This window comes from Jaculus jaculus, chromosome 12 (assembly GCF_020740685.1).
Source record: "Jaculus jaculus isolate mJacJac1 chromosome 12, mJacJac1.mat.Y.cur, whole genome shotgun sequence".
NCBI classification, from domain to species: domain Eukaryota; kingdom Metazoa; phylum Chordata; class Mammalia; order Rodentia; family Dipodidae; genus Jaculus; species Jaculus jaculus.
In genome coordinates, this window is record NC_059113.1 from 55,920,571 (window position 1) to 55,941,327 (window position 20,757).

General features: G+C 39.7%; 1 protein-coding gene across 1 annotated transcript in view; it reads left to right on the plus strand.

The window, feature by feature from the left end:
• Nucleotides 1-20,757, plus strand: part of LOC101613773 (phospholipid-transporting ATPase ABCA3-like) — a 196,412-nt gene that overhangs the window by 147,544 nt on the left and 28,111 nt on the right. Inside the window, exons 24-25 of the mRNA XM_045130610.1 lie at nucleotides 12,152-12,277; nucleotides 12,756-12,950. Of these exons, the coding sequence (XP_044986545.1) occupies nucleotides 12,152-12,277; nucleotides 12,756-12,950 (321 nt within the window). The remainder of the gene's footprint in view (nucleotides 1-12,151; nucleotides 12,278-12,755; nucleotides 12,951-20,757) is intronic.

The window sequence follows — 20,757 nt, forward strand, 5'->3', positions numbered from 1 at the left end:
AGGGTGCTGTTTTCCTGATGAACCGGATACCAGCACAACGGGGAAGGAGACCAACACAGAGAAAAATCAACTCCTACCAAATCAGAGTCAGAGCCTCAGAGGCCCCCAACAACTTATCACTGAAGCAGACCAAAAATGAACCCAACATGGCTCAGGGAAATGGTGGAAAGAATGTCAGAGCCACATGTTGGGTCATGATATGCAGAGACATTTATCATACCAATAACTGTGGGCTAACTCCACAAGGCACGACCCATATACCTCAACAAGGAGGGACCAATGGGGAGGGGGTAGGTCATGGATGAGCCTAATAATGGTACCAAACTGCCTGTATTTGCTGAATACAAAACTAATAAAATAATTTTTTAACAAAATAGCAAATAAACCATGATATAGAAGCAAACAACCTGAACAAAATGTTAGCAGTTTTAATTCATGACCTGGCAGGGTATAATCCTTGAGAGTAAGGTGAGTCTAACATCTTAAAGTCATTCACCACAATACAGTAATAAAAGCAAGAAAAAAGGAAAATGTTGAGAAGTTCAGAACAGTGATTTCATAAAGTTCAGTTCACTATAAAATTTCTAGACCAACTAGAAATAGAAAGGAACTTATTTATTCTGATAAAAAGTGAAGCCGGCCATGATGGCACACGCCTTTAATCCCAGCACTTGGAGGGCAGAGGTAGGAGTATCGCTGAGAATTCAAGGCCACCCTGAGACTACATAGTGAATTCCAGGTCAGTCTGAGCTACAGTGAGATCCTACTGTGGGGAAAAAAAAAATAACACCAAGAAAAGAAAAGTGAATAAAAGCAAAAATACCATAAGGCTAATTTCTTACTAGGTCAGAATAATACAAGATTGCCTGTCACAATTCTATTTATAGTTAGCTCTTACACATTTTAGTCAATGTTAATAAGACAATAAAAAATTATGGAAGAAGGGGGAATGATGGACATAAAAATTATAAAAATAAATATAAAATTTATTATACATGACAATATCACATAATATACAATTTAAAGAAATGTATGCATGAAATACTAGAATTTACATTGCTATATAAAACTCAGCATAGAACAATAAATTTTATATGGAAATACTAGCTCCCCAAATGTGAAATGTAAAATGATGCTATTTAAATATCAATATAAACAAAAGAATAGGAAAACATCTAACCAGCAATATATAAGACTTTACACTGAAAACTAAGGCATTTTTGGAAGATTTCAAGGAGATGTATGTACCTGTGTCCATGCTTCAGAAAGCCCAATAATGAGAAGATGACAGTTTCCCTCTAAATTGATTATGTGATATAATCTCAATACAAATTCCAGCAAAAGTAATTGTGAGTGCACATGTTATGGAAAGGAGTATTGGTAGATATTTCCAAAATTTACATGTGTGGAAAATGCAACATGCCAAGGATGGCTAAGGAAATTTGAGGGGTAAAAAGGGTGTACATTACTATGGATCAGTATGTTTAAATAAGCCATAAGAATAAAACCAGATTGACAAACAGAATAACAATCAGGAAAAAAATAATGTATAAGAACCAACCTTCATACTTTCCTGTATGTGTGTGCACTACACCTCATGTTGTGCAGGGTATGGTGGAGCATGCCTGTAATACTAGTACGTGGGGCCAGCGGCACTGAGGTAGGAGGGTTGCAGTGAGTTAGAGGCTAGTCTGGAACTACAGAGAGTCCCAGGCCAGCCCAGGCTACAGTGAGAGATTCCTTGAAGAAAAAAAAAGAATCACACTTTAAGTGTGGCTATGTTCATTTGTTAAAGATGTGAATTCTGGACTTCCGGTTAAGATGGCGGCATAGGTACCACGCCAAAGCAGCCTGGGGGGAAAAAGACTAAAAAAACTCAGCAAAATACACACTTTTACTAAAAAGTGAGGTGTATAGGAAATTGAAGCGGCAGCAGAGAAGTAGAAGAGTTATAGAGCATCCAGAGCCCGCACAAGCGGGGAAAAGCGGCTCCGGCAGCTCGCCCAACCGCCACGGCCGCAGTGCAGCAGAAAGCCGCCAGACACCGCTCGAGCCGCAGGAAAAGCCAGGTGTGGGAGCTTCCCCTCACACCGCGCTCTCCGCAACTCGGGAAACGTGAGGGGAGAGCAGCAGCAAGCAGCTGAGGAGAAGACCAAGACCGCCAGGTAGAAGAACACGTGGAGCAGCAAGAGAACCCGGGCAACTGCGGCTCCCTCCCCTCCCCCACCGCCTGAGCCCAGCTCCAGCGAACAGAGCAGCGGCCCAGGACCCGGCCACGTCAACTTGGGCTGACAACGGGACCCAAGCAGGAGCAGAGTTCGGCAGCAATATCAACGGCTCCAGCACTGGTAACAGCGGCCCCAGCAGCAGCGGACCCAGGAGCGGCAGCGGCGGTAGACTCAGCGGCAGCAGCTTCAGGGGGAGCAGCGGCAGTGGACAGAGCAGCAGCAGCTTCAGCAGCACTGGTGGCTCCAGCAGTGGCAGTTACAGCAGCAGCAGAGGCAGCAGCAACGGCTCAGTTTGCCCCATAGGAAAAGCAAGTGCTCAGCTCCAGAAATCAGAACAGCAGCCCGACGAACCAGGCAGTAACTTGACTGGGACCAAAATCACCCAAGGTAACTGGGATTGCACCAGGGAAGGGACTCACTTGGTCACAAGCTGACTTGGATCCCTCAACAGACCAGAAATCTAAACCTCTTTGTTGATAGAGGATCTAGTCGTTATAATAACTACTCTTGCATACATACTCGGGGCTGTTTTTGATTAAATGTGTACAGTGTTTAGTTAAATTTTAGAATCTACCTGTATTTTATTCCACTCAGCCTGCTTGAATACTCCCATAGCAGGGAAATGCAACCCCTAAGAACATCTTTGTAGATACTCTGAGAGTCTTAAGAGCCACACCTAACACCTAAAGCTCCTTCCCTGAAACTATATTACATCAAATCAATTGATACAGCTAAGAATACACAGCTAGCTAGAAAATCCAAGCATTAACTTAATCCAAGATGCAAAAATATATACATTATAACACAAGAAACACTAAAAAGCAAGACGATATAAATCCACCTAAAAGTATTAATGCATCAGAAATGTCCTCCAGTGAGAAAGAGTTAGAGGAAATGCCTGAGAAAGAGTTCAAAAGAATAATTATAAATATGTTCAAAGAGGTCAAAGAACACATGAAAACAATCAAAGAAGAAATCAAAGAGGAAATCAAAGGAATCAAAGAAGAGGCAGGACACCAATTTAATGAAATAAAGAAGGCAATACAAGACATAAATAGGGAAATAGAAATAATAAAGAAAAACCAGTCAGAATTACTAGCAATGAAGAACACAGTTAATGAAATAAAAAACTCTGTAGAAAATCTCACCAGTAGGATGGATGAGGGAGAGGACAGAATATCTAAGCTAGAAGACCAGGTGGCAGACCTAATACAGTCCAACAAAGAGAAAGACAAACTTATAGAAAAGTATGAGTGGGAATTTCAAGATATTCGGGACACTATGAAAAGATCCAATATAAGAATTCAGGGCATAGTAGAAGGAGAAGAACTCCACTCCAGAGGCATAGTAGGTATCTTCAACAAAATCATAGAGGAAAATTTCTCCCAAATTGGGAAAGAGGTGCCAATACAGATACAGAAAGCCTTTAGAACCCCAGCCAGACAAAACCCAGAAAGAACCTCTCCTTGCCATATTATAATCAAACTTCCAAACACACACACCAAAGAAAAAATATTGAAAGCAGTTAGAGAGAAAAATCAAGTTACCTACAAAAGCAAGACCATCAGGATTACAGCAGATTATTCAACACAAACTTTTAAAGCCAGAAGGGCTTGGAGTGATATATTCCAAGTTCTGAAAGATAACAACTGTCAACCAAGGTTACTTTATCCTGCAAAGTTATCCATTCAAATAGATGGAGAAATAAAGACATTCCATGACAAAAGCAGGTTAAAGGAGAATTTGAAGACAAAACCAGCTCTACAGAAAATACTTGATAGAATCCTCCATGCTGAACAAAAGGAAAAGCACACATATAAGGAACCTAGAAAAAACAAGCTATACTCAAATACCAGTTAACAGAAGAGAGCACAGGTAGAACCAGAAACACACACACACACAAAAAAAAAAATGGCAAACATAAATACACACCTTTCAATAATATCTCTTAATATCAACAGTCTCAATGCCTCAATGAAAAAACATAGATTTGCAGACTGGGTTAAAAAGTAGGATCCTACAATTTGTTGTCTCCAAGAAACTCACCTTTCTACAAAGGATAGACATTATCTTAGGGTGAAAGGTTGGAAGACGGTGTTTCAAGCAAATGGGCCTAGAAAACAAGCAGGGGTTGCTATCCTAATATCAGACAGGGTAGACTTTAGTCCGTCGTTAGTCAAGAAAGATAAGGAAGGTCACTTTATATTGATTAAGGGCACACTCCAACAGGAGGACATTACAATCCTAAACATATATGCACCTAACATGGGGGCTCCCAAATTCGTCAAACAAACACTATTAGAACTAAGGTCACAGATAACACCAAACACAGTGGTGGTGGGTGACTTTAACACCCCACTCTCATCAATTGACAGGTCATCCAGGGAAAGAATAAACAGAGAGGCATCTGGACTAAATGAGGTCATAGAAGGAATGGACCTAACAGATATATACAGGACATTTCATCCAAAGGCTGCAGAATATACATTCTTTTCAGCAGCACATGGAACATTCTCTAAGATAGACCATATATTAGGACACAAAGCAAATCTTAACAAATTCAGGAAAATTGAAATAATTCCTTGCATTCTATCTGACCACAATGGAATTAAACTACAAATCAGTAGCAAGAAAGGCTATAGAGCATACACAAAATCATGGAAACTAAACAATACACTACTAAATGATGAGTGGGTCAATGAAGAAATCAAAAAGGAAATCAAAAAATTTATAGAGTCAAATGATAATGAGAACACAACATACCAAAATCTCTGGGACACAATGAAGGGAGCTCTAAGAGGTAAATTATATTATAGCCTTAAGTGCCTATATTAAGAAATTAGAAAGGTCGCAAGTAAACGACCTAATGCTTCGCCTTAAAGCCTTGGAAAAAGAAGAACAAGGCAAACCAAAAATCAGTAGATGGGAAGAAATAATAAAGATTAGGGCAGAAATTAATGAAATAGAAACAAAAAGAACAATCCAAAGAATTAATGAAACAAAGAGTTGGTTCATTGAAAGGATAAACAAGATTGATAAACCATTAGCAAATCTGACCAAAAAAAGAGAGAAGAGACACAAATTAATAAAATCAGAGATGAACAAGGTAACATCACAACAGATTCCAGAGAAATTCAAAAAATCATGGTGACATACTATAAAAGTATATACTCCACAAAGTATGAAAATCTGAAAGAAATGGATGATTTCCTTGATCTATATGACCTACCTAAATTAAATCAAAATGAGGTTAATCACTTAAATAGACCTATAACAAACATGGAGATCCGAACAGTTATCAATAATCTCCCAACTAAAAAAAGCCCAGGCCCGGATGGATTCACTGCTGAATTTTACCAGACTTTTAAGGAAGAGCTAACACCATTGCTTCTTAAGCTTTTCCAGGAAATAGAAAAAGAAGGAATTCTACCAAACTCCTTCTATGAGGCCAGCATCACCCTGATACCAAAACCAGGCAAAGATAGAACAAAAAAAGAAAATTACAGACCAATCTCCCTCATGAACATAGATGCAAAAATTCTCAACAAAATATTGGCAAACAGAATACAAGAGTATATCAAAAAGATCATTCACCCTGACCAAGTAGGCTTTATCCCAGAGATGCAGGGACGGTTCAACATACGCAAATCTATAAATGTAATACATTACATAAACGGGTTGAAGGACAAAAATCACATGATCATCTCATTAGACGCAGAGAAAGCATTTGACAAAATCCAACATCCCTTCATGATAAAAGTCCTACAGAGACTGGGAATAGAAGGAACATATCTCAATATAATAAAGGCTATTTATGACAAGCCTACAGCCAACATATTACTAAATGGGGAAAAACTGGAAGCTTTTCCACTAAAATCAGGAACAAGACAAGGGTGTCCACTGTCCCCACTTTTATTTAATATAGTTTTGGAAGTCTTAGCCATAGCAATAAGGTAAGAGACACACATAAAAGGGATACAAATTGGAAAGGAAGAAATCAAGTTATCATTATTTGCAGATGACATGATTCTATACATAAAGGACCCTAAAGACTCTACTAGCAAGCTGTTAGAGCTGACCAAAACCTACAGCAATGTAGCAGGATACAAAATAAATACACAGAAATCAGTAGCCTTCATATATGCTAACAACAAACACACAGAGGATGAAATCAGAGAATCACTCCCATTCACAATTGCATCAAAAAAAAATAAAATACCTTGGAATAAACCTAACCAAGGAAGTAAAGAATCTATACAATGAGAACTTTAAAACAGTCATGCGAGAAATTGCAGAAGACACTAGAAAATGGAGAAACATCCCTTGTTCCTGGCTTGGAAGAATCAATATCGTGAAAATGGCAATCTTACCAAAAGCAATCTACACATTTAATGCAATCCCTATCAAAATTCCAAAGGCTTTCTTCATGGAAATAGAAAAAACAATCCAAAAATTCATTTGGAATCACAAAAAACCTCGAATATCTAAAATAATACTGAGCAACAAAAAAAGAGGCTGGTGGTATCACCATACCTGATTTTAACCTATACTACAGAGCCATCGTAACAAAAACAGCATGGTACTGGCACAAAAACAGACATGTAGATCAGTGGAACAGAATAGAGGACCCAGATGTAAGCCCAAGTAGCTATAGCCACCTGATATTCGATAAAAATGCCAAAAATACTCATTGGAGAAGAGACAGCCTCTTCAGCAAATGGTGTTTTGAAAACTGGATATATATCTGCAGAAGGATGAAAATAGATTCTTCTCTCTCGCCATGCACAAGAATTAAGTCCAAATGGATTAAAGACCTTAACATCAGACTGGAAACTTTGAAACTGCTAGAGGAAAAAGTAGGGGAAACCCTTCAACATATTGGTCTTGACAAAGACTTTCTGAATCCAACCCCAATTGCTCAGGCAATAAAACCACAGATTAACCACTGGGACCTAATGAAATTACAAAGATTTTGCACTGCAAAGGACACAGTGAAAAAAGCAAAGAGGCAACCTACAGAATGGGAAATAATCTTCGCCAGCTATATATCTGATAGAGCATTAATATCTAGGATATACAAAGAACTCAAAAAGTTAAATCATAAGGAATCAAACAAGCCAATCAAAAAATGGGCTATGGAGCTAAATAGAGAGTTCTCAAAGGAAGAAATACGAATGGCATATAAGCATCTAAAAAAATGTTCTACGTCACTAGTCATCAGGGAAATGCAGATTAAAACTACATTGAGATTCCATCTCACTCCTGTCAGATTGGCCACCATCATGAAAACAAATGATCATAAATGTTGGCGGGGATGTGGAAAAAAAGGAACCCTTCTGCACTGCTGGTGGGAATGCAATCTGGTCCAGCCATTGTGGAAATCAGTGGGGAGGTTCCTAAAACAGCTAGAGATTGATCTACCATATGACCCAGCTATAGCACTCCTAGGCATATATCCAAAGGACTCATCTCATTTCCTTAGAAGTACATGCTCAACCATGTTTATTGCTGCTCAATTTATAATAGCTGGGAAATGGAACCAGCCTAGATGTCCCTCAACAGATGAGTGGATAATGAATATGTGGCACATTTATACAATGGAGTTCTACTCAGCGGTAAAGAAAAATGAAGTTATGAAATTTGCAGAGAAATGGATGGACCTGGAAAGTATTATACTAAGTCAGGTAACCCAGGCCCAGAAAGCCAAGTGCCACATGTTCTCTCTCATATGTGGATCCTAGCTACAGATGACTGGGCTTCTGCGTGAGAATGAAAGTACTTAGTAGCAGAGGCCAGTTAGTTGAAAAGGAGACATAAAGGGTGGAGAAAGGAAGGGAGGAGGATACTTAATAGGTTGATATTGTATATATGTAATTACAATGATTGTAATGGGGAGGTAATATGATGGAGAACGGAATTTCAAATGGGAAAGTGTGGGGGTGGGGAGGGAGGGAATTACCATGGGATATATTTTATAATCATGGAAAATGTTAATAAAAATTTTAAAAAAAAGGGGGGGGGCCCAACTGAAACTAAGGACAACTGGCAAAATAAGCAAGGGTGATGTTTTCCTGTGAACCGGATACCAGCACAAAGGGGAAGGAGATCAACGCAGAGAAAAATCATCTCCTACCAAATCAGAGAGCCAGAGCCTCAGAGGCCCCCAACACCTCAGCACTGAAGCAGACCAAAAATGAACCCAACATGGCTCAGGGAAATCTTGCGGAAGAGGGGGCGGAAAGAATGTCAGAGTCACGTGTTGGGTCATGATTTGCAGAGACATTTATCATACCAATAACTGGGGGCTAACTCCACAATGCACGACCCATTTTCATTAACAAGGAGGGTCTAATGGGAGGGCGTAGATCACAGATGAGCCTAAATAATGGTACCAAACTGCCTATATTTCCTGAAATGAAAACTAATAAATTAAATTTAAAAAAAATAGCAACAAAATTTTTTTTTTAAATTAAAAAAAGAGTGGAGGGAATGTCCTAATCTCAGGACATCCATCTACATAAGAGATTTAAAAAAAAAAAAAAAAAAGATGTGAATTCTGCCTCACAGGAGACCTATTTTATAGTAAGAAAAAGAATTCTGTCTGTGCACATGCATGTATGTAAGTACATGCTGTTCTTGCATGCTTGTATGCATGGTCACATGTGTGTGGGCATGTTTATATGCAGGTGTATGTACATGTGTTTGCAACCAGAGGCTGAAGTTGTGTGTCTTCCCTAGTTGCTGTTCACCTTTTTTTTTTTTTTTTTTTTTTGCTTGTGTGTATATTGCAGATTGTTGTAAGCCCAGGTGATTAATTCCCTGGTCTCTGCTACCCTTTGTGGGGTTAGGATTACAGGCACACACGGTCAAACCCAGCTGTTTAAATGGTATCTGGAGATTCAAACTCTGGCAATTTCAGGTCCCCTTAGACTCTCATGCTTGTGCAAGAAGTGCATGTAGAATCTAAGTCATCTCTCCTTCCCTCCACCTTATTTTTGAGACATTCTCACACTAAACTTCCTGATTTGGCTAAACTAGCTACCTGTCAGTCCCTAAGGATCTTCTTGTTTCCACATGCCCAGAGCTGGAATTACAATTGTGTGTGCCAGTTATAGGCTTTTTTTTTTTTTTGGACAGTTTTTTTTCTTAATTAGTTTTGTACTCACAGTCAAGTTGGTGCCATTGTTAGCTTCCTCCATGTCCTCCCCGCTTCCTCTGGCCCCTCCTTGTTGAGGTATATGGATCATGCATTGTGGAGTTATCCCACAGTTATGGGAAGGAGGAAATGTCTCTGTGTATCATGACCCAACATGGGGCTAGGAATAATTGGCGAAACAAGCAAGGGTGCTATTTTCTTGGTGAACCTGGTACCAGCACAAGGGTAAAGGAGATCAACAGAGAGAACAATCAACTCCTACCAAATCAGATATCCAGAGACACACAGGTTCCCAACACCTCATCACTGAAGCAGACCCAAAATAAACCCAACATGGCTCTGGGAAATTTTGCATAAGAGGGGATGGAAGGTTATATCCTTTTTATGTGGGTGTCAGGAATCTGAATTCTTCTGCTCATGCTTTATCCACTGATCCAACTCCCTAGCCCCCAAGCATTCTGTGTTTTAACAAGCCACCTAGGTAATTCTATTACATGCTACTGTCTGAGAACTGAACAGAAGGTCTGAAAATAGGTCCAAAGATGTGCATTAGTATGACCTGGTCATGTAGGCAGTACAGTAAGCAAAGTGTGATAGTTTGACTATATGCCCCTGTAAACTCAGGTGTTTTATTAAAGCTTATAGCTTGGAACTCCAGCCACCTGGCTGGAGGAGGTGTCACCAAAGGCAGATCTGGGATCCAGCCCAAAGGTGTGCTTGGGATAGGATCTGATTTCCGGCTCAAAAGTGTGCAGAGAGGTTTGAGCTTTGCCCAGGATCTTGCAGCCAGTTAGTGCTTGCTGCTTTTTGGTGTGTGTGATGGTGCTTTTTTTTTTTTTTTTTTAATAGTGGAGCACGCCTTTAATCCTAGCACTCAGGGAAGCAGAGGTAGGAGGATTGCTGTGAATTGGGGGCCACCCTGAGTCTACATAGTGAAAACCAGGTCAGCCTGGATATAGCAAGACTCTACCTCAAGGAAAAAAAAAAAAAAAAGAATACAGCTATGGGCTGGAGAGATGGCTCAGAGATTAAGGATCCAGGTTCGACTCCTCAGTACCCACGTAAAGCCAGATGAACAAGGTGGCACATGCATCCAGAGTTTGCTTGCAGCAGCTAGAGGCCCTGGCACACCCGTTCTCCCTGTGTGTCTCTCTGTCTCTGATTGCGAATAAATAAATGGTGCTGGTTTTTTTGATTGCTGCAGTTTTTCTCTTTGCTTGGATATAGAAATCAGCTTCTTCCACCATTGATGGAACTTCCTCAGATCTGTAAGATGAAATAAACCCCATCCTCCTATAAAATGTGTCTGGTTCGGATGTACATCCCAGCAATGTGTAACTGACTACAACACAAAGGTTATTCTCAGTAAATGATGTTCCTTCTGTTGTATATCCACATGAGATAAACTCTAACTCTGCCCTTACTTCACAGATAAATTGTAGATTCATAACTCTACTTCTAGAGACCTAACAGCAAAAGGAAAAAAGGTTTAGAACAACATCACATAAAAAGAAAAGCATAGCAAATATCTTCATTTTTGTGAAGGCAACTTTCTCAAAAGCCATGGTTAAGAGAAAAGGCAAGCCAAAGTAGAAAGACATTTTACATTACAAATCAATAAGAAGGCACAGGACATGATTTGCAACTGAGAAACACTCAAATACTGACTTTACATGAAAAAAATTCAAAACATCTGGGCTGGGGAGATGGCCTAGTGTTTAAGGCATTTGGAAAGCCTAAGGACTGCGGTTCAATTCCCCAGGGCCCACGTAAGCCAGATGCATCCCCAGCTGGTGACCATTTGGGAACTGGAACCTGGAGAAGGTGTGTTGTTGGGGGCAGGCTTATGGGGTGTTACAGCCAGCTCTCCCTTGCTAGTAGTGCTTGGCACACTTTCCTGTTGCTGCTGTCCACCTGATGTTGGCCAGGAAGTGATTTCCAGCCTCTGTTCATGCCATGTTTTTCCCCTAACCATTATGGACTTACCCTTTGAGTCTGTAAGCCAAACTAAATCCCACTTCCCACAAGCTTCTTTTGGTCAGATGCATTGTGCCAGCAATGAAAAGATAGCTGCAACAGTCCAGTAAACATATTGAACAGCATAGAATGTTATTAGCCATAAGATAAATGTACATTAAAGCTACTGAGGAGCACCATAATGTACACTTCAAAGTGTTATGTGTTGAGGATACAGAACAATTAGGAGTGCAAACTTCTCCCCATTTGAGAAACTAGTATTACCTTCTAAGGCGTCAGCTTCATATACCTATTAAACATGCATGTTTGACCCAGCAGTGATATGCAGCAGAAGTGCGTATCCTTCACTAAAAACACAGTATATACATCTGTGCATGTGCTTAAATTCACCTCAGCCATTTCACACATTAAGATGATTTCCCTTTTTGCTTTGAGAAGTTGTTTTCTTACTTTAAGTACTACTTGTGGTATGTGCTAAAATATAGTTTATAAACAAATAGCATTTGACCATAATTAATTTTTGCTATGCTTGTAGGTTTTTGTGGTGTCTATTTTGAGGAAAGCACTGTTGTTCATGGCAGAAGCCTTGCTTCTAAACTTGGGAGTTCCTCAGTGTAATAGGAAATAAGTTTATTTAAGAGAACTGTGGTCATGCAGGAGGCCTCTTGAAGAGTAAGCCAGACTACCTGCTTTGATGCTTTGAAAAATCCTACTTTAGCTTTCCTGATTCATCCAGTCTAGACCAGATGCCTAAACACTATCTACCATCTATTCTGTTTTCAAAATGCAGGCTAGAGTGTCCAAGGAATTATCTGGGGAATCAGAAGATGAAGATGTACAAAATGAAAGAGAGCTAGTCCTACAGCAGCCTCAGGGCTCACTGTATTTCACTGTGCTTATTAAAGAACTCATAAAGGTAATGTCTTTGAAAAGGTAACATATGCTAGCTTTATCCTTACCTATTGGTACCTAGGTCTCAGTGTGGTTCTTTTTTTTTTTTTTTTTTTTTTTTTTTTTCTCCAAGGTACGGTCTCACTCTGGCCCAGGCCGTCCTGGAATTCACTATGTAGTCTCAGGTTTGCCTTGAACTCACAGCAATCCTCCTCCCACTGCTTCCCAAATTCTGGGATTAAAGGTGTGCACCACCATACCCAGCCTCACTGTGGTTCTTCACAAAGTTAATGTCTTTGACAAGGTAGTCTACACTGACTTCATCCTTACCTAAAATCACATTATTGGTACCCAGGTGTCACTGTGGTTCTTAAGGACCCATGAGTATTCACTTAGAATTGTTGTGAAAATGTCTGGGGTTTGAAATATTGTTTTTGAATTATAAGTATTCCTATACATATATATGCAGTTTTATATGTATAATACTTTTTTATTTTTTTAAGATATATTTTAAATATCCAGTCACTCTGGCTGTGAAAAATATCTCCCTTGCAATCAAAAAGGAGGAGTGCTTTGGATTGCTTGGATTAAATGGAGCTGGAAAAACTACTACCTTTGAAATTTTAACTGGAGAAGAGATTGCCACCTCCGGGGATGTGTTTATTGAAGGACTTAGCATCACCAACAATATCCTAAAGGTCAGACGCTGTGGGTCTCAGTGTGAGCAGCATGGTGGTACATGGGTACAGATAAGAGGGAAATGATGGGAGATTCCAGATGAGCATAGTGATAGGCAGGGATGGTCTTTTTGTGCATACAATTAGTAGATTCTGGACAGAGTAATAAAATTGAAGGATGTCTGGTGAAGTAATCAAAGCAGCTTCACTTTGATAACCTAAGTCAGGGGCATCTCTTGGGTGAAAGTCTTCTGACATTTCAGATTATGTAGTTAGTCCATAAAAATTCAGCTAGAATTGTGATTTCCAGTCTAATATTTGAGAACCTTGGAAGATATATATTTTTCCCATGAAAAATAAATTTGTTTTTTGTTTTGTTTTGTTTTTCAAAGTAAGGTCTCGTTCTAGCCCAGGCTGACCTGGAACTCACTATGTAGTCTCAGGGTGGCCTCGAACTCATGGTAATCCTCCTACCTCTGCCTTCCAAGTGCTGGGACTAAAGGCGTGTACCACCATGCCCGGTGAAAAATAACTTTTTATTGGCAATTTTTATATATGTACATAATATATTTTGTTCATGGTCCCTTCCCATCATTCTCTCTTATTCCCACTCCCCCATACCTTCCCACTGAGTCCCTTCCATCCTCTAGCCAGCCCCTCTACTGTTTGATGTCATTTTATTTTTGCCTTCCTTTGTCCTCCACAGTGACATGATGAATGTCTCAATATTCTTCTGGTAATAGTAGCCACTGTGAGGTCATGAATGCAGCAGCCTCCACATGTCTCTATTCAGTGTTCCAAGCACTCCTCCCCATCCTCTGTCTCTTACATTCTTTGTGCCATCTCTTCTGCAATGTTCCCTGAACCTTAGTAGGTATAATTACAGATGCCTCTTTTAGGGCTGAACTTTTACCTATCCTTTCTTCTCAGCACGTTGATAAGTTTGAGTCTCCACAATAGTTATAGGCATCTGGGAAAAGAAGCTTCTCTCATCAACAGTGATAGAAACACTACTACATGAGCATACACATAAATATAGAGGCCAGTTTGATAAGTACAGCATGTCCATTTGTCCAAATAATAGTAGTAGCTTCCCCACTAGTACCTATTATGTTCTAAGCCTTAGGCTTTTGACTTAAGTTTTTTAGTACCAGTACCAGGCATGAATTCTTTCCTATGGAGGGGACCTTAAATCCAATTAGAGAGCAGCTGGTGAGCCTTGTAGCAGTCATGCCACTAGTGCACCGATGGGGTCATGTTGCCTGGTTGGCAGGGTTCACTGCTGGTTAAGACTGTTGATGACTTCTCTCCAGCATCCTGCATAGCACTTTCCAGCACTATGGCAGCTAGTGAGCAGGAGGAGGAGGCTTCCAGTTCAGTACCGGTTTGGTTTCTCAGTGTCTAGCGTCTGAAGCATGTTGTGCGTTCAGCAATAGAGACTTACATTATAGTTCTGGTGGGAAATCAAGAGGATTGGCAATAGACTCTGTTATTTGGGGGCGGGCTTGTGGGCTTCTCTGACAAAAAAAAATAAATAAATAAAAATAAAAATAAAAAAGCTCACTGGGAGATTTTTTTTCCCAACCCTAGCAGTGGGATTTTTCTTTGACAACCTATGGTTTAAATTTTATTTTTTATTATCTAATAAAGAAGTATCTTTCCATATGGATTAATCATATTGTCTTTAGTTTTGGTTAAACCTTCCCACCCTTACCCCCTTTTCCAATCCCCTTTCCCAGTCCCCTTAGATCTTTCTACCCCTAGTATTCTTCTATCCCTGTACTTAAATATTTGCACTCCGCTCTCCTTTAGCCCTCCCTTCTCCCCTCTCCTTTAGCGTTACCTTCTCTTCTCCCTGTGTATATACTGTGTCTTACCATCTTACATAAAAATCTAAAGACTAAATGGCAGAATCTACATATGGAAGAGAACATATGTCATTTCTCTTATGGTATGGGAGAACCAAAAGTATAATATTTCAAGTCTATCCATTTTCCTGTAAATTTCATTTTTATTTGCAGCAGAATAAAATTCCATTGTATGTATGTACTACATTTTCACTATCCATTCATCTGTTTGAAAGGCATCTAGGTTGATTCCATTTCCTAGTTGTGACTAGAGTAGCAATAACCATGACTAAGAAGATATCTCTGTAATAAAGTACAGAGTCCTTAGGGTATGTTTCCAGAAGTGGTATAGCTGAGTCATATGGTAGATCTGTTTTTAGGTTTTAGAGAAACCTCTGTAGAGTCTGTGTTAATTTACACTCCTATCAAGAGTGAATCAGGGTTCCACTCTTCCTACACCCTTGCCAGCATTTGTTCTTATTTGATTTTTTTTGTGTGATGAGCCATTCTTACAAGAGTGAGATGGACTCTCAAAGTAGTTTTAATTTGTATTTCCCTGATAGATAAAGATGTTGAACATTCTTAAGATATTGATTGGCCATTTTTTGTCTTTCTTTTGAGAACTCTGTTCAGTTCCATGCTCCATTTTTTATAGGTTTTTAAATTTTATTTTATTTGCTTGTGTGTGTATGTGTGTGAGAGAGAGAATAGGTGTCTCAGGGCTTTCAGCCACTGCAAACAAACTCCAGATGCATGCCTTGCGCATCTGGCCTACGTGGATCCTGGAGAATCGAACCTGGGTCCTTTGGCTTTTTTTTTTTTTTTCCGAGGTAGGGTCTTGCTGTAGCTCAGGCTGACCTGGAATTCACGGTGTAGTCTCAGGGTGCCCTCGAACTCACAGCAATCCTCCTACCTCTGCCTCCCAAGTGCTGGGATTAAAGGTGTGCACCACCCCCGACACCCCCCCCCCTGCAGCTTTTCAGGCAAGCACCTTAACTTAATCCACCCCCTCAATGCTTCATTTTTTTATTGGGTTGTTTGTATTTTTTAATTTTTTATTTATTTATGAGAAAGAAGGAGATAGGCAAAGAGAGAGAGAGAGAGAATGTGTGCACCAAGGTTTTTAACCACTGCAAACAAACTCCAGACACATGTACTACCTTATGCATCTGGCTAACATAGGTCCTGGGGAATTGAATCTGGGTTCTTTGTCTTTGCAGGCAAGTGCCTTAACCACTAAGCCATCTCTCCAGCCCTTGTCTGGATTTTATTGCTTAGTTTTATTTTTAAGTTGTTTTATAATTTTTTAAAATTTTTACTTATTTGAGAGAGAGAGAGAAAATAGTATTCCAGGACCTCCAGCCACTGCAAACAGATGCATGCACCACCTTGTACATTTGGCTAACATAGGTCCTGGGGAATTGAACCTGGGTCCTTCGGCTTTCCAGGCAAGAGCCTTTACCACTAAGCCATCTCTCCAGCCCTTGTTTAGATTTTTATTGCTTAGATTTTTTTTAATTTCCTTATATGTTCTAGATATTAATAATCTGTCAGATGTATAGCTGGTGAAGATTTTCTCCTACTCTGTAGGTTGTCTCTTGACTTGATTGACAGTTTCTTTTGCTGTGCAATATCTTCTTAGTTTCATTAGGTTTCGTATGTTGAATATTTGCCTTATTTACAAGGCTCCCAGAATACTATTCAGAATGTCCTTCTCTGCATGTATATCTGAAAGTGTTCTCTCTACTTTTTCCTGTAGTCATTTCAGGGCTTCAGGTCTTACATTAAGGTACTTGACCCATTTGGAGTTGATTTTTGTGCAGGGTGAGAGATACGTGTCTGCTGGAGCCTGTGGCTGAAAGGGTTTGAGCCTGATGGGGAGTGAGGATTAAAGAAAGACAGGAGAGAGAATGAAAGCAAGGACTCCAGTCCAGGACTGAAGCAAGCTTTACTTCACAGCATTCCTTTTTATGGACAAAAGTTCCATGAGCCTCACATAAGTTTCTGTCAAAAAAACCTTCCTGTTATAGAGTTTTTGCATTTCAATTCTTCTCAGTACAAAAGACTGTCAAGGCCAGCCAAATGGCTTCTGACACTGAATATACAAAATCTTGCTTACATGTAGGTGCTGTAGTCTTGCTAATGCTTGCTGCCAAACGGCTCCCCGACAATTCCCTCTTTTTTTATTTTTTATGAACCAGGCCTTTCTTGGCCTTGATGCAGAAAGACTGTGCATGTCTTACAATATTTAGGCTTTACCCATCATTGGTACATGAATTCCATCACTCATGCCCTGTCTTAGGTTGACCTAACTCGAGAGACTCTTACCCATCTTTGACTATCAGCCTCTGCAGGGGCTTTAAGATAATGTCTCAGGAAGCCAGGGTCAGGTCCGTAGCTGTAACCCATGTACTTCTGCATGGATAGCCATAATAGATCTCCAAAGGCATTTAACAAGTATGGGCAGCAGACACAGAATGAGTAAAAGACAAACAACTGTAGCAGCAGCAAAGCTTCCTATCCAAGAAGTGAGAGAATTCCATCCAGGTAAGGCAGACTTAAAGCAGATATTAAGTCATCAGCAGCTTTAGCTGTATCAAAAGTAAGATGATTATTTTGTAAAGTCAGAATCTCTGAATGCAACTGAGTCAGATCCAAGGAAATATTATCATTATGCCAAATACCTCTTAAAAATGCATTTTTATCTTTTCCCAATGCTGTTGACTGTCATATTTTTTTAGACGTAACACAAATCCATTGAAAATCTACATGACACTCCAAATGAGTTCTGACTTTCAGCCCTAGTATCTCTTCACCCAAATATGTAACCTCATCATACAGAGCATCTATTTTTTCTTCCAATTTTCTATCTATATCTACTTGAGTTCCTAGAGAAATAGAAACATTTTTGGATAAATCATTAACACAATGTGCAGTTTGCACTTCTTGTGACAAAGCAACGGCTGCAGTAGTAGCAGTAGCTAACAATGTAATAAAAGCTAGGATGCCTGTAATTACTAATCCTATCACTCTTTTTGGTCTACTTAAATTATTCTTTGCTTCCTGTAACACTTGTATTGCCTTGTCAGGATACCAAGGCCTCGTTATGTTAAGAGGAATCATAACAAATGCTGGTTGCTTAAAAATCATAACTCTATCAGAGGACAATTCTGAAACACAATTAGACAAAGTACAATTGTTACATGTAACATTGAACATTTCCTCAGTCCATGTAATATTTATGTCTCCCATTAACATAGTATACAGTGTAGTAACATAAGCCATGACCCTCCCCTTTGGGAGGGAAGAACTGTCATTCCTGCGGGAGATGACGCTCATTCCTCCCATGGCCACAGCAACTTTCCATAAGTAAGTCTGTTGGAAGCCCTTATCAGACCACCAAAGTCCAGCAGAGAGTCCACCAGTCCAGTTATTGTTCCAGTTACCACTCCTTCTGCTCCAGGATTTCCTGACCAGTCCTTAATATGCCTTTTAGTTCCAGAGATATTATACATGATGTAAGCAGTCCCAACACACCTTTTCCAATGCAAAGAGCTATTAAACCAAGGTGATTGTCTCTCACAGGGGGCGAAAGCATCTGGTGACTTGGCTCCTCTGACTTGATTCCCTGAGGGGAGCCAAATAGAGACTTGTGAAATAGACCTTCGACTTGCCCTTTTCCCTGTATCTGCTGAATGCTTTACAATCACATTCCTCGGATGAATTTTCAAACATCCAGTTACTTCTGTTTTAGTTAGGCATATTGGAATACCAGTGCCATGACTGGTATAATAGACTCCAAATTTCTGATGAGCCTGCATATTCCTACTGGATGGTGTGTCTAGTAAACGAGTATTGTTCACCAAGACTATAATTTCTCTATCCTCCCAAGTTACTGGGTGTGAGATGGGTGGGTCAGGAACATAAGCTCAATACAGCTCACTGTGTATCATTGGGAGTTGGATCCACATCATCAGGAGCAGAGGCATCATTCTTCTGATGTTCAGTCCCTATGAACCAGGCCAAGCTCTCTGGCAGCCACCTGGCATTGTCAGTGTCCTGTGGGAAAACACAAACATACCCTCGTCCCCATATTAATACTGGGTCAGGGCCATGCCATTGTCCATCAATGGGGTCCTTCCATCTAACCTGAGCATAAGTGTCCAATGTTCTAGGATGCCATAATCTTTCTGCAGCAGGATGACTGATGCATCCACATTTAAAATTTTTTAAATAAAGATTATATGATTTAAAGCATTCTGTGGTGACCAAGGATATAACTTCCCCCTTTTTATTTTTTGTATTGATTCTTTAAAGCTCCCTGAGCATGTTCAACAATTCCTTGTCCTTGAGGGTTATAAGGTATGCCTGTTTTATGAACAATTGATAATTGGGCACAAAAGCACTGAAAAGATTGACTAGTGTAACCTGTACCATCATCTGTCTTTATAATTAATGGCATACATGCTACAGCAAAACATTTGATACCATGTGCTATGACATGTTTAATAGCTTCCCCAGTCTGTGCTGTAGCCATCAGAAATCCTGAGTAAGTATCAATGGATACATGAACATATTTTAATTTTCCAAATTCAGGAATATGAGTTACATCCATCTGCCACAGATGATTTGGTTTTAATCCTCTAGGGTTTATTCCATACTGAGGAATTGAGTGATATTCAGGACAGATATTACATTGTCACACAATTTGCCTAGCAGCTTCTCTAGTAATTTGAAACTGTTTTCTTAAACTTTGATTATTTTGATGATGTAAATTATGAGATCTTTGAGCTAATTCCAATTGAGATATACCTGTGATCTGTGTGGCCTTGTCTGCCATATCATTTCCCAATGCTAAAGGACCTAGAAAGTCTGAATGAGCTCGTATGTGACCTACAAAACAAGGATTAGAGCAAGCATGCATGCATATTTGTATTTGACTAAACAAATCTTGCACTTGAATATTAGCAGTTTCAATATAAGACATGGTCTCAAGCACCTGTAAAGCTCTAGCAATATATTGACTATCAGTATATAAATTAAATGGATTTGTAGCTAAAACATTAAATACTGTAACTACAGCTGTAAGTTCCATTACTTGAGCTGATGTTGGGGGAGTAGAAAATGAATAAGACTGTTCTTGAATAACATATGCTGCTTTGCCATTCGAGGGTCCATATGTAAACACAACTAAAGCATCTTCAATAGGCTCTGCCCTGACTGTGCAGGGGAAAATAAAGGAATGAGAATTTGCAAATTGCAACAATTTGTCTTTAGGGTAATGATTATTTATAATACCAGGATAATGTGCAAAAGCAATATCCCAAGAGTCCACATTTTGAAATAGCCAATCTACTTGTTGCTTTGTAAAAGGAACCCCTATAATAGCCAGTTCCTTCCCAAAATATTTTCTAGACTTTCAGAACACAGTCTAATGTAATCAGTTATGTTCCCCTTTCTCCTAAGTGGCCTCAAGGCAGCTTGACAAGCGGAGTTAGCATTCTCATAGTCTAATAATTTTACAAGTGCAAGTCCTGCTTCAGAATCTCCAACCAGTCTGCTAGCAGCCTGTAATAATCTATCCACATAGTTTTGATATAATTCATCAGGTCCTTGCCTAATTGACAAATCTCCATTCCCCCTTCCAATGGATGAAAGCTTATGCCAAGCCTTTTTAGCTTGTGCATTAACCTGAGCATACACACCTACATCAAACTGCAATTGATTCTTAAGTCCCCAATATGGTCCCTCTCCTGCCAGCATATCAAAAGTAATAGGTACCCCCTGAGCCTTATTCACCTCAGCAGTAGCCTGACAGTTCTCTGTATATTCTGTTTTCCACAATAAATAGTCTCCTCCTGACAAACATGCCTTTGCTACTTGTTTCCAGTCCCCTGGAGGAAGCGCCTCAAATGCCATAGAGTCTATCATAGCAAGCGTGAAAGAAGCTGTAGGGCCATATTGTACACAAGCTGCTTTTA